This window comes from Lynx canadensis, chromosome A1, assembly GCF_007474595.2.
Source record: "Lynx canadensis isolate LIC74 chromosome A1, mLynCan4.pri.v2, whole genome shotgun sequence".
NCBI classification, from domain to species: domain Eukaryota; kingdom Metazoa; phylum Chordata; class Mammalia; order Carnivora; family Felidae; genus Lynx; species Lynx canadensis.
In genome coordinates, this window is record NC_044303.2 from 122,063,654 (window position 1) to 122,079,004 (window position 15,351).

General features: G+C 47.6%; 1 protein-coding gene across 1 annotated transcript in view; it reads right to left on the reverse strand.

Annotated features, from left to right (window-relative positions):
* Positions 1-15,351, reverse strand: part of PPP2R2B (protein phosphatase 2 regulatory subunit Bbeta) — a 278,982-nt gene that overhangs the window by 30,533 nt on the left and 233,098 nt on the right. The window contains 1 exon segment of the mRNA XM_032593136.1: positions 13,582-13,746. Coding sequence (XP_032449027.1) covers positions 13,582-13,746 — 165 coding nt within the window.

The following is a 15,351-nucleotide window of genomic DNA, read 5'->3' on the forward strand; positions in this document are numbered from 1 at the left end:
GCCAGTGATGGCTTGTCATGGATGAGGAGGACAGGCAAGCTGGCTTTGAGACGTCCCAAGCCCAAAGCAGCCAGAGCCACCTAGGACATCATGACCAGCCTTTCCTGTTCTGTGTCTCTGGGGCTGCAGCCCTGTGCCTGAGCCAGTTTTGGCTTCACTGCCTTCTTATCCAAGACCCCTAGGTGGGGAGAGGGCAGGGTCTGGGAAGGTGTCAGCTACTAATGAATAACACTCTCCTCCAAAATTAATAAGCCTTCCAGTTCTTAGGAAAATCCACTCAACTGGAGTCTCCAGGATGACTAATTGACAGAACTGGTTAAATTAATCAAAAATGGAAATGAGGATGGGGGAAGGGGGAAGGGATTCTATTTTTACTCTGTGGCTTGCTTGGGTCTTGCTTGCTCTGTTGCTAATAGCTGCTAAGCTTGAATGGGGTAGATGCCGGATTGGGAAGGGGGAGGGCTGGTTTTAGTGAATTCTACTCCTTGCAGCAAGTCTCTGGCTTTTCGCCAGAAGGGGGTGGTGTGTGTGTGTTTGTAATCCTGTCATCAGGCAAAAGCATTTTAATAAAGGGCCTGGTATTTTTCAACTTAACCCTCCCTAGAATAAATACTGTTAATTATGTCCCCAATCAACACTGATCCCTTTTGGAAGCTGTGTCAAACCTCAGAGATTTTAAGATTCACTGCAGATGCAATCTTAGCTGATGTCTTTAGGCACATTCCATCAGAGACCGGGAGAATGAACCTTAGCTTTATTAAGGGATCTAGTGGTCTAGAGAAGCAGGACTTGGCAATTAAGTTTGTCGATGAGGGTAAATAATGAGACAGTGGATTTCATGTTCTCTACAAGGGCAGGGTTAGTTCTGCAATTGGAAACCGTTAGGTTGGGGGATCCAGCTGATGGGGATTATATAAAACCCCCATGCAATAATTCTTCTGGATATTAGCAAAAGATCATGCTTCTTCTCCAGCTGCCAAACAGCCAGGAGAAGGAGAAGAATCAATTCTTCTCTTGGAAGCAGACAGACCTGGGTTCAAATGTTGGCTCCTTCATTATGATTTGGGGCAAGTGTCTGCACCTCTCTGTGCTTCATCTGTAAATTAGAATTACTAGTACCAACCCTCAAGTGTTGTTGTGAGGCTTAAACAAGATACCGAAGGGTTCAAAAAGAATAGCCACCCCCTCCACTACACACACTTTTGGAGGAAAATGGAATTTCTGATTTGGATTTTCAGGTTGGCCATCAAACTGTACCCCATTTGCAATGGAAATCAGGCTATTTTCTCAATGACCACACTATTCACTAAAACACCTCAGACTTTATGGCCTAAAGTACTTGTAGCTTTCCCCTACAATGTGAAAGAATCAGATATCTTCATACCAGCCCCATGATAACTGATGTAAGTGCACTGCAGGGTTGATGGTGACAGTCCCTAGATAGACAGCCTGCCTTGGTTTCACGTGAAGGAGGGAATGTTGGTGGCCAAATCTCAAGCTGCAGATTTGTCTGTGCAGAAGGGCCTTGTTCATGGAATAGAACGACCATGGGCAGTGGACTCATTGGTGGAGCCAGTGCAAGGGCACTGGGGCTGCAGAGCTGCCCATCACTGCTGCAGACAGGGGCCCCAGCTCCTTACCCTGGCCTTCTCTCTCTCCTCTTGGCTTATACACCACTGCTCCCCACCCCTTGTTCTCCCCTTCCCCGTTTCCCTCTTACCTCCCTGACAGCCCTTGTTCTCCCCTCCCCCGTTTCCTTCTTACCTCCCTGGCAGCCCATACTCAGCCTCTTGTAAAAGACCACCTCCTCTTCCCCAACCCCACCAGGAAGTGTTGGTGTGCCTCCGTCCTCTACTGTCCACTCCTCCTCATTTGCACCCTCTCCCCTAAGTGACTTCACCCCATCTTACGGCTTCAAATATCCTAACAGCTCATGACTCCTAAATTCTACATTCAGCCCAGACCTCTCTTCTGACTTCCAGACTCAGGTGTCTATTTGTTGCAGACTTCTCCAAGTGGGCAGATCAGAGACCTCTCAGTCTGGCACATCCAGAAGAGAACACTTGGGTTTTTCCATATCAACCTGTTCCTTCCTCAATCTCCTCGTCTCAGTGTACATCACCACTATGCCCTCAGGTGCTCAAGACCAAAACCTACGAGTTATCTTACCTCTTTCTATACCTTTGCACTGCCAGCCTCTCAGCAGGTCTGATGAGCCCAGCCTACTCAGGAGATTCTGAATCTGGCCACTTACCACCTCGTCACTGCCCCATCCTGGTCAGAGTCACTATCATTTCTTCTCTAGACCGAGGCAAGAGCCTGCTAATTGGTCTTTCTGCTTCCAGGCTTGCCACCCCCTTTTCTTTTGAGAACTCTTTTCTTTCTCTTTTATTTCAGACAGAGAGAGAGAGAGAGAGAGCACTGGGGAGAGGGGCAGAGAGGGAGAGAGAGAATCCCAAAGAGGCACCACATTCAGAATGGAGCCCAACACAGGGCTCAATCCCACTACCTAGGGATCATGACTTGAGCTGAAATCAAGACTTGGACCCTCACGTGACTGAGCCACCCAGGCACCCTGAGAAGTCTTTTAAGGCCATAAACAGAGTACTAGTCCCTTTTCTGCTTAGAACCATCTACTAGCTTCCACCTCACTTTAAATGGAATCCAGCTGCTCTACCTGGTCTGCAAGACTACCTTATCTGTCCCCCAATTACCTTTTCTGCCTCCTCCTCTATTCCACTGCTCAGCCTACCAGCCTCCATCCACTGGCCTCTCTTCTATTCTTTTTTTTTTTTTTTTTTAATTTTTTTTCAACGTTTTTTATTTTTATTTTTGGGACAGAGAGAGACAGAGCATGGACGGGGGAGGGGCAGAGAGAGAGGGAGACACAGAATCGGAAACAGGCTCCAGGCTCTGAGCCATCAGCCCAGAGCCTGACGCGGGGCTCGAACTCACGGACCGCGAGATCGTGACCTGGCTGAAGTCGGACGCTTAACCGACTGCGCCACCCAGGCGCCTCTATTCTATTCTTTGAACACACAATGTTGTTCCTGTGTCAGCACCTTCATACGTTATCTCTGTCTGCTTTTGACAATTCAAGTCTCAGTTCAAAGGCTTTGCCTTACCACCCGATGTAAACACCTCCACCCAGGTATTCTTTTTTTTTTTTTTTTTCAATTTTTGAAATGTTTTTATTTATTGTTGAGACAGAGAGAGGCAGAGCATGAGCAGGGGAGGGGCAGAGAGAGGGGGAGACACAGAATCCGAAGCAGGCTCCAGACTCTGATCTGTCACCACAGAGCCCGACGCGGGGCTCAAACTCACAGAGTGTGAGATCATGACCTGAGCTGAAGTCGGATGCTCAACCGACTGAGCCACCCAGGTGCCCCTCCATCCAGGTATTCTTTAACCCTGTTTAATCTGATGGCTTTTATCACTGTGTGAAATTAACTCGTTCATTTGTACAATGGCATGAATTTTCTCTCCCCACTCTTTGCTAATGTAAGCTCTGTGAAGGCAGGAATGAGTAGGTGTTGAATAACTCTTAGTGGAGTAAGTGATTTCTAGTATCCTGGTTAAAGAGCACAAATATGGATCAAACCTCAGCTCTGTCTGAACGTTTGGTGTTCTCTGTCCCAAAAAGAACATTTGGTGGCCATAAGAGTATCATTTTCCCTCTTCCTCATCTGCAACATGTGACTAATGATGGTATGTGCCTCACAAGGCTGTCAGGAGGATTGAATGAGCGCATAGCCTGGCTTACTTTCTGGATGTCATAAAATGTCACAGAAATTAGCTGTGATAATGGCTGCTGACATTACCACATCTACAACTGTTGCTGCTGCTGCGGCTGCTCCTGTTCCCACTTGTAAAAGACACGCGTGGGAGGGAAGCAGGCTGGCACCATCATCCCAACCATATCTGACATGGAGCTTGTATGGGCCAGGTGCTGTTCTAAGGCATCATGGTGTTCTCTCATCTCATCTGCACAAGTACCCTGTAAAGTATGCACTACCACTGGTTCTATTTTATAGATGAGGAAATTGAGGCACAGAGAGGTTAAGTAACCTGTTCCAGGTCCCCCAGTTACCAGGGACACAGACTAAGGGTGGATGCCATATTGACTTCTCTCCCCCACATTGGCCCTGTCTCTGAACTCATTTGCTACTGTCAGTTTAGTCTGGATGAAGGGAAGAAACAAAGTAGAAATGTTCTGGGCTGTGCTCATGGGGAATGCTACGGACTGAATGTTTGGGTCCCCCCTACCAAATTCACATGTTGAATTCTCATCCCCCCGTGTGATGGTATTTTTAAGTGGGGCCTCTGGGAGGTGAATAGGCCTTGAGAGTGGAGCCCTCATGAATGGGATTAGTACCTTTATAAAAGAGAGTCCACAGAGAGCTCCCTCACGCCTCCCACCATGTGAAGACACAGCAAGATGACACCTATGAACCAGGAGGTGGGTCCCCATCAGACACTAAATCTGCCTGGGCCTTGATCTTGGACTTCTCAGCCTCCAGAACTGAGAGAAATAAATGTTGGTTGTTTAAGCCACCCAGTCTACGGATTCTATCATAGCAGCTTCAGTGGATGAAGAAAAAGAACAACAAGGACTCAGCACCTGCCTCGCCCATCCCAGTACCGAAGACAGGTGCCATCAAAGGGAGTGTGGAGCAAATCTATGTCTCCACCCTGGAGCCAAGGCACGCAGCGGGGCTCTCCTGTTATCCACGGAGGTCAAATTACAGAAGTAGAAATACAACCTGGGGGAGAGGGGAGGAAATCTGAAAAATAGGAAAGTTGCCTGTATTTTACATCCGACCCCATCCCTTGTCCACAGGCCTGCCAGTCCCTGTCTACACCTACTCTGCTCACAGTGCTGCACTCATGGTGAGTCTGTAGCTGTGCTCTGCCTTAACGTTTAATGGGATCCCCTCCTACTTGCTCCACCTTTAACTGCATCCACAGGTTGTGGGAAAGCTAGCCTCTGTGGCCCTTCAGGGGACCCCTTTCTCCACTGCTGTCTGAGGATCTCACCTGCTGCTTTTCTTGCCGGCAGCCAGTGAGCCCGGGATCCACACCTGAAATGTAGGTTCCAGGGCTTGTGCACCTGATTATTTTTCACATCTTCAGTTATGCACCGAATTGTGCCCCTCGCTGCCCTAATCCCCAGCATCTCAGAATGTAACTGTATTTGGAGGTAGGGTCTTTATAGGGGTAATTAAATTAAAATGAGGTCACTAGGGTGGACCCTCATCCAATATGCTTGGTGTTTTTAACAGAGGGGGAGTTTGGGACACAGACACGTGTGGAGGGAAGAAGATGTGAGGAAACAGGGAGAAGACAGTCATCAGTAAGCCAGGGAGAAAGGCCTAGAATAGATCCTTTCTGCCCAGCACTCAGAAGAAGCGAACTCTGTGAATGCCCTGATCATCAGTAAGCCAGGGAGAAAGGCCTAGAATAGATCCTTTCTGCCCAGCACTCAGAGAAGCAAACTCTGTGAATGCCCTGATCAGTAAGCCAGGGAGAAAGGCCTAGAATAGATCCTTTCTGCCCAGCACTCAGAAGAAGCGAACTCCGTGAATGCCCTGATCAGTAAGCCAGGGAGAAAGGCCTAGAATAGATCCTTTCTCCCCAGCACTCAGTAGAAGTGAACTCTGTGAATGCCCTGATCAGTAAGCCAGGGAGAAAGGCCTAGAATAGATCCTTTCTGCCCAGCACTCAGAAGAAGCGAACTCCGTGAATGCCCTGATCTAGGAAACCTGGTGCCCGAACTGCAAGACAATTAGGTTTTGTTGTTGAAGCCACCCAGTGGGTGGTTTGCTACAGGAACTCTAGTAAGTGAGTGAAAACACCCTCTCACCCTCTTTTCCCATCTGCCTGCCTTTCCACTACACATGTCCAGTGAAGCTCTGCTTGTAAGCCAGGCACTATGCTAAGTATTGGTAATTCCGTGGTTGGTAAGATAAAAATCCCTGCCTTCAGAGAGATTACATTCTAGGTGGAGGCGGGGTGCGGGCGGGGGGGGGGGATGCAGACAAAGAAAAGCAACATCCATAGATGAATGCTATGAAAAAATAAAGAAATAAAATAGGGTGCAAGGGGGTAAACAGGGAAGTTCTCTCTGAGGCGGTGATGGTTTCCCAGAGACCTAAAAAATGAGAACAGTGCAGACAAGGGGGAACATGGTGGGAGAGCACTGCAGGCAGAGGAATAGCCTGTCCAAAAGCCCTGAGGCGGGAAATGTCTGGGTCTATGTGACCTAAAGGCAGGTCCACGTAGCCAGACTCTGGGCAGCTGAGGTTGGAGAGGTGAGCAGGGACCAGATTTCACGCAGTGCACTAGAAAGGAGTTCGGATGTAATTTCTCTTTCATCTCTGAGGTGTCATTCATCATACCTGGCCAGTTTCTTCACCCAACTGCCAACAGTCACGCCTTGAAAAGGAAAAGCGTGGTTCAGCCCAGCCTATCAGCTGCTGCCATCAGCACCCTATTGTTTTAGGCATTAAAATCTCAAACTGCAAACACAACCCTTGTCACTACCGCCAGAAGGGATAGGAAAAAAACAGAGACGAGGGAGAGAATCCTCCCTCCCAACCCTGCTGACTATGCAGAGTGAGGGACATATGGAAATTAATATATGCAGCTCTGATCACACGAATCTCCTCGGCATTTTGATTAAACGCAGACGGTTATTAAATACTCTCCTTCTCAGAGCTCATCTCCGAAAGCCAATGTTGCTTTTCATTTTGAACTCTGATGAACTGTCTCAATTCTGTTCACACACCTTGGCTGCGCCGTCATCCACTGAAGGCTGGCGTTTGAGGAGGATGGAGAAAATCAATATGAAATGTCAGGCGAGAGGTCAGATTGAAGTCGTTCTCCCAGCCGGCAGGAGCCCAGGCGGCCGCTTACAGCAGCCGAACAAAGGGAGATGTGCTCTGAAGAAGGTCGGCACTTTGGACGAGTCAGGAAAATGAATTTTGTTCGCTTCTTAATTAGATTAGGAGGCTGGCGGCTGGCAATTCAGGGCACCGCAAGCGTCAGGCGGGGGCATGGGGAGGCAGGGCTGCGGCAGAGGCCTTCGGGCCACTTGCTAGCTCCTGGGCCTCCCCAGAGACTGTCCCCGGGCTCTGCATCTCGAGGGCTATGTGACCCAGGCTGTGGGCAGCAGCCCCTGGCTGTGCAGCTTTCCAAGCCTCCTGCTTCTGTGGGCCCCGTGACCCTTCCCTGTTGTCTCACAGGGAACTTCTCAGCTGTCAGGTCACAGCTCAGAGGGCCCTGCCTGGGGTGTAGGCTCCTTGTTCCATTCTGTCATAGCACCACGTGCTTTTCTTTCATACCGCTTATTACAGGCGCAATGTCATATCTGTTAGCGATTCTCTGATGAGTGGGTCTTTCTCCCTTCATGCCAAGGTTAATTTTATGTATCAACTTGACTGGGCCATGGGGTGCCCAGGTATTTGGTCCACTGTTATTCTAGGTGTTTCTGTGAAAGTGTTTTTGGGTGACATGAACATTTAAATTGACAGACTGAGTGAAGCAGATTGCCCTCCCTAATGTGGGTGAGTCCCATCCAATCAGTTGAAGGTCTGAATAGAATGAAGGGCCGGCCCTCCCCAAGTAAGAGGGAATTCTTCCACCTGACTCCGCTGAGCTGGCTTTATACTCCAACTGAAAGTACTGGCTCTTCCTGGGTCATGAACCTGCTGGCCTTTGGACTAAAACTACACCATCAGCGCTCCTGGGTCTTAGGTCTTTGGACTTAGACTGGAAACATATCACTGGCTTTTGTGGGTCCCCTGCAGTACCAGTGTGGATCTTGTGACTTATCATCCTCCAAAATCACATGGGCCAAATATTAAAATAAACCTCTCATACACACCCATGTTTATGTATAGATGAGACTATCTGTCTATCTATCTACCTCCCTACCTACTACCTTTCTACCTATCTCCTATTGGTTCTGTCTATCACTAACAAAGACAGTTAGCTCTAAGGGGGAGGAAACCAGGTATGGTTTCACTTACCATTGTGTCCCCAGTAAAGTACCTGACATACAGTAAAGTACCTGACATATAGTATGTGCTCAACAAAACCTAATTAAATAAATGAATAATGGGGCTTCCTATATCTGGGAAAGGGGTTGGAGTCTTAGCACTGCACACCTCCAGGCCTGGAACCAGGGGGTTCAGGAGGAATAAGTGTGGTAAGTGCTGCTGCCATTTACTGCCTCCTGTGTGCCCAGCAGATGCCAGGTTCTGACACACAAGATGTTTACTTCTTGTAAGCAACCAGCTTGACGAGGCTATCCTGATTATTTCTACTTTTCAAATTAGGAACTGGGGATTCAGAGGAATTAGACAGCTTGCCCGAGGTCACACAGTGACTGGATGTCAGAGTGGAGTTCTGATTCCAAAGCTTCTGCTCTAAACTTTTCTAGTTCTGGGAGTTTCTAAGGCCTTATCCTTTTTCCACCCTGAGTTCAGGGGTCCTCAAGCCTCACCGTGAGATTATTCCTCAATGTCTGGGTCTGACTCCAAAGCCCAAGCTCGTGTCTGCCACTGTGGGCGGTGAGCACCCTGGGGGTCCTCGAGCCATCTCTGGCACTCACTTTGCATCTGTGGCCCTACCAGCTGGTGTCTGCCCCCTTAGACAGCTCACATCACCCCACACAGAACATGCTTCCAGCAGAATCCCAACCTTTCATTCTGCCCTGGTATAGCTTTTACCAGTCCATGTCCTATATGCCATTTATGTCAACCCTAGCACATTAATTCACTTACTAAGTAAGTATTTACTGAGCACCTACTTATGTGCTACACCTGGCGACATATGAGCAAAGCCGATTCAGTTCTTACCCTCAGAGGATTTGTGGTCCACAGGGGAAGGACAATCAACAACTAATATCCATGTGTGATGAATGTCAACCTCTGATAATGCTCATAGCACCTGTAGTCATTTTTTAAAAAATGTTCCTTTTCCTCTTTTCTTCCTTTTGATTCTGATAGCCACCATCCTTCTGTAGGTTATGAATTTCCTTTGTGTTGAGGCTAAAGCAAAATCTTCTGATTTTTTAAAAAAAATTTTTAAATTTTTGAGAGAGAGAGAGAGAGAGAGAAAGAGGGAGGGAGGGAGGGAGACAGGGTGTGAGGGTGTGTGTGTGTGTGGGGGGGGGACAGAGAGAGACGGACATACAAAATCGGAAGCAGACTCCAGACTCTGAGCTGTCAGCAGAGAGCCTGATGTGGGGCTTGAACTCACGAACTGTGAGATCATGACTGAGCCAAAGTCACGAGCCGCTGAGCCACCCAGGTGCCCCCCAAATCTTCTAATTCTCTTACCTTTCTTCCCACCACCACTGTGTTAATCTTCCATAAAACATAAATTCTGTAACTCTATTCTCCCGCCAGATGATCTCCAATCACTCTCCATAACTAGGGCTGTTTCTCAAACTGGGGCATGCACATGTGTCTGGGTGGGGGAGAATGGGGGATGAACTAGGCAGTACAAAAAGCCACGGGATGAACACTGCATCTTTTGGGAACATCAATTTTGCTGGAAATTTGGGAGTGGGGTAGAAATGTAATTATTAAATTCAACTGAAAATAGGCATTTTATGGGAGTAAAATGCAAAATTCATGTGAAATTTTAGGACAGAAAAGACTTCAAGGAAAATCTGCTGTGGTCTCCCCCAGGATCTCTGGCCTCGGCCAGGTGTGTGCTGTTTTTTCTATGCTGGTGGGCAGGGTCACCCAGGGCCCAAGGGAGAGGTTTCATTGCCTCTGGGTGCCCCTTCTTCCATGGCAGCCAGGCTCATGACCTGCCCCCAGAGTGCTGTGTGTCCTCAGTGGAAAAGTTTATGAAACACTGGGAGCCAGACTCTGAGTACGGAGTAGGTGCTCAATGACTGAATGGACGAATGAATGAATACACGGAACCATAAACTTTTGACTTTAATCTTCAAGGACCAACCTGATGGGAACCATCACCCCTATTTCGCCTCTTTCCTTGATATTTGTTCACCCAACTGGCACCTCTTACTAAGACTCTAAAAAGGTTGCATGTGACTTCCTAACTTCAGGCTTTTGCCCAATCTGTACGCACTGCCCAAAACACCCTTCTCCTTCTCTTTCCCACCAAACCAAATCCTACTTTTGTTCGACATGACTCCTTAGCCTTGGCCTTCCCCTGTGATGTCTATCCCAAATGTCCCACCCTCCTCTGAACATCCTAACGCCTGACTATCTTCAGTGCTCATCTGGGTGTTAACACACTGCCTTGCACACTATTCCTGAAATGTTTCCTGGATACATTTTAAGTCATGAGCCAAATTTTCAATGTAGTGAATGTAGGAGAGGTCTTCCCTTTCCAGTGGACCCCTCAGAGTTCTCAATAGTAAAAGACTCATCACAGATACATGAAAATCATGCTGAAGGACTGATAAGGAATTGTAGTCTAGATATGTAGTTCTCCCACCCAAGTAGTAACCAGGCCCAACCCTGCTTAGCTTCTGAGATCAGACGAGATCAGGGACATTCAGGCTGGTATGGGCGGAGACTAGTCTAGATATGTTCTCAACCAAGGGCAATTTTCTTCCTCCTGGATATTTCACATCATCTGGAGATAGTTTTGGTTGTCACAACTTGCCTTGGCCACTCACACCTAGTGGGGGAAAGGCCAGGGATGTAGCTAAACATCCTGTAATACAAAGGACAGCCTCCCTTCCTCTAAGAACTGTGTGCCCCAAATTCAATAGTGTTGCTGTTAAGAAATCCTTGTCTACATTATAGTATCTTCCTAACCTATTTCCTTGCCTGTTTTTTCTCCCAGTCATAACCCAGCCTCCATCCTTCTGCCTTCTGTCTAAGCAACTTCTGTAACAAGTAATTCCGATCATATTACTCTCCTGGTTACGTAAACGGCTGTTCACTGACTTTGAGAAAACATTCAAGTTCTTCATCATGGCCATATGCCCAGGCTCCTGTATTCCTCCTCAGGTTCAAATCACTTCTGTCTCCCAGTCATTCCCTATGTACCATCCATATCATTCATCCTGCAGTTCCACCAACATTACGATCTTTCGTGGCTCGGCATCTTTGCATATGCTGGTCCTTCGGCACTGAACACTCCTCCTCTTGTTGGCTTACAGAAGTAAGTACTGCTCAAAGATCAGTGCCAGCACACACACACGACCAAATATTTATTCATCATCTATCATGCACCAGGGCCTGGTTTAGTGTGGGGAAACAGCTATGAGCAAAACAAAATAGGTCCATAGAGCTAATAGCCTAGACAGGTCCTCTCCAAAAGAACATCCTGCCATGATGGAAATGTCTTAAACAGGTACTAATAATAGGATAGCTATGAGCCACATGTGGCTACTGAGCACTTGAAAGGTAGATACTCTGAAATGAAATCTGCTTTAAGGGTAAAATACACACGCAAAAAAGTAAAACGTCACATTAACAGTTTTTTTAAGTAGGCTCTATGCCCTACAGGGGGCTCGAACTCATGACCTTGAGATTGAGTTGCATGTCTATCCACTGAGCCAGCCAGCTGCCCCTCACACTAACAATTCTGAATAGTTACCTCACCTCAGTCCCATGACAAACTTATGAGGTAGAAGTTATTGTTTTACCCATTTGCGTCTGGCTTTGACCTGGGTCCGTGTGGCTCCAGAACCCACACAGTGTATACAGCACTGCACTCTACAAACCAGCTTCCCCATGTGATACTTCTCACACCAAATGAGTGAGCAAAGATTATCAAAACAACCCACACATTAACCCCTCTCCTGGCAGAGCCATCACATCACTCATGTCACACAGGGACTGAAAGTGGAAGGTGGGACTATGGGAGAGAAAGGTCTTAATTTCTGGGTCTCCACAGCAAACTGCAGAGGCTAAATAACACCAAGCAGAAGGTAGTGGGGAAACAAACAGAGCTCTAGTCCCCCATGAACATCTTGGCAGCTGCACATTATTTAGTCCAACACTAGACATGGATTATCACTGCCTTTAGGCACTTCTACTCTGGGGAGCAGTTCCTTTTCCAGAAAGCTCCAGGCCCATCCCTTCTACCACAGCACTTGCTGTCAGGGCCAGCAGGCTTCACCTGCTCACATGGGTCTTAGAGCCTTTGGCTTCGAAGCACTCAGTCCCTACTAGTTTGGAGCTGTTTTTCTCTCCAACAGTGGCCTGAAAACCAGCATGACCCAAGGGCCTGTGAGTCTGGCTGCCCTTTATGTAACCCATTCCCTTTCTCTGAAGCTATCCTCTGGTGCCCACTATGGCCATTGGGACTTTGAGAGTTCTTAAATTTTTTTTTTCAACGTTTATTTATTTTTGGGACAGAGAGAGACAGAGCATGAACAGGAGACGGGCAGAGAGACAGGGAGACACAGAATCGGAAGCAGGCTCCAGGCTCTGAGCCATCAGCCCAGAGCCCGACGCGGGGCTCGAACTCACGGACCGCGAGATCGTGACCTGGCTGAAGTCGGACGCTTAACCGACTGCGCCACCCAGGCGCCCCGGGACTTTGAGAGTTCTTGATCCCAGAGCTACAACCTCTCTAAAAGCACTAAAAGCAGGTGGTATTCTTTTTTATTTTTTTAATTATTATTTTTTAAGTGTTTATTTTTGAGAGAGAGAGAGACAGAGAGACAGAGCACGAGTTGGGGATGGGCAGAGAGAGAGGGAGACATAGAATTGGAAGCAGGCTCCAGGCTCTGAGATGGGAGCACAGAGCCCAACGTGGGGCTGTAACTCACGAACTGCGAGATCATGACCTGAGCCAAAGTCGGATGCTCAACCGACTGAGCCACCCAGGCGCGCCAATTCTTTTTTTTTTTTAAATTGATATATAACCAAAACACATTATATTAGTTTCAAGTACATGACATAATGATTTGATATACGTATATGTTGCAAATAATCACCAATAAGCCGGGTTAACATTCATCACCACGCACAGTTACAAATTCTTTTCCTGGTGATGATAACTTTTAAGATCTACTCTCTTAGCCACTTTTAAATATGCACTCCAGTATTATTAACTTACTCACCACCCCCAGGTGCCATTCAGGACAGCTTCTCGTGCAGTCCAGCAGGCCATGTTAACTCTACCACGAGATCTGTCCAGAACGCATCAGCGTCTCTCCACCTCCAACCGGCGCCCTTGTCCCGGCCACGCCCATCCCCTGCCAGCGTACTGCAATGATCTCCTACCTGGTCTCCCTTCAGGGAGCTCCTCAGATTCATTTTCCCCACAGCAGCAACAATGATCTTAAAACATACTTCAGATCATGTCACAACGTGATGTGACACAGCTCATGTCTCACTCACCTCTGGATTCCACATTCGCCTTTAGCGAATGTTTGTGGAATTGGACATGAGGTTCCATCTGTACTGAAATACCTGACATGGAGCTGAGTCCTGAGTCAGGCCAACACCTGCACTTGGCTGCCAAGGTGTGGAAGGCGGGGAAGGGGATCCAAATCCCCTGGGCTCTCCCCTCCTCCTCCTGCATGTCAGGGCCCAGTGACCCACCCCCAGCTATTCCGTGCTGCTTGCTACTCACATTTGGTGTGCCTGTCACACAAGGCCGACGCCCTCATATCACACAGCCGGATTGTCCCTTTGCTGCTGCTGTACACGAAGGTGTTGCAGTGATGGGGGTGGAACTCGGCTGCTGTGATCACCTCTGTGAGCTCCTCCATGTTGGCCGGCTTAATGTCGACGATATCTGGCACGGACGAGTCAAGGAAGGGACCAGAAGGGGGCAGACCCGCGGGGGTGATTCGTAGCAGCACTGCCTGCATTTCGTGTAACAGGCGAGCGTTTACCACACACAGTAGATCCTCACAGGAACTGTGCGAGCAAATGTGAGGGTATTACTGGGCTTGGCAGATGAGGCCCAGAGATGCCCAGGAATCAGAGGCACCATTAGAACTCAGGTCCCTGGCCCTTTACATGCATTTCATCCTCCATAGCATATAGAACATGTTCCATCGACCCATCAAAGTTATCTGCACATGCAACCATGCTAAAATGTGCCGAGCTGCGTTTTATGAAAGACTTTCATTTCTCATTTGACAACAGTGGTGAAGAAACTAGTCCCATTCCAACTAAATAGTTCAGTTTACTTGAATCTTTCCCCAGACTCTTGGGCTGATAAAAGGTATCTATGATAGACTGTGAATGCTCTTCTATGAAATCCCTGAGATCTTCCTTCTTTTCTTTTTTTTTTGAGAGAGACAATGCAAGTGAGGAAGGGGAGAGAGAGAGAGAGAGAGAGAGAGAGAGAGAGAGAGGGAGGAAGTGGGGCTTGTCTTTTACTTGAAGCAGGGCTCGAGCTCATCCGATGTTGGACTTGAACTCAGGAACTGTGGGATCATGACCTGAGCCAAAGTCAGATGCTTACTGAGCCATCCAGGTGCCCCCTGAGATCTGCTTTAACAACACATGGGTGACAATACTAAGAGCTGCTACCATTTAGTGAACACTGACTATAGGTCAACTGCTGTGCAAAGCATACCATGTACATCTCATTAATCCTTATAACAGCTCTAAACCAGTCCTTTTCTTATCCCCATTTAACAGAGGTGGAGATGAAAGCTGCTCCAAGTCACATGGCTAGAGTGGAAGCACCAGGATTTATCTCAGAGCAAATTTTGTAATTGTGCAAAATTTGCTTATTAGAGATATACAGGACCTCATGTTTCTATAAGCTGTGATTTGCTGTAGAGCTTCTGTGGGAGTTTAAGCACCAGAAAAAAAAGCCATCCAGTTGTATGGTGGGACAGTTTTAGCCTCCTAGGGAATATACCTTTATCATCTGTTTTTTTCTTCCTCAATGTTTTCCATTCTGATCAAGAATTATTATAGCTCCATTTTTAAAGACCACATCCTTGTATATTGAAATGAAACATCTGGCCTTTTAATTAAGGAGGTGACTCAGTGGACACAGGACCTTCAGGAGGAGGTCTGGCATGTGTGAGGGGCTAAGTTTGTGTCGATTCCTTGATACCCTTACCCAGAGCTTGGGGGACCCACGTACAGATGGGAGGCACCTGACTGGGGCTGACGTGCTGTCTGAGGACCCCACAGGCCTCGTGATGCAGATGCTGTTACATAGGAAAGCTGACCAAAACGTTGCCACTTTTCCTAGACTTCACCACTTCTGAGCCGCCTTTGTGATTTGGCCCCATGTGTATATCACCAGGTGGTATTTGCTTAACACGCTTTCTTCAGATCAGCTTCTATCGACTCACTTTGTTTCCTTAGCCTCATCTAAGCTGTAATCCAATATTCATAAAATCATGGATTTAACGAGCTAGTTACATTTTGA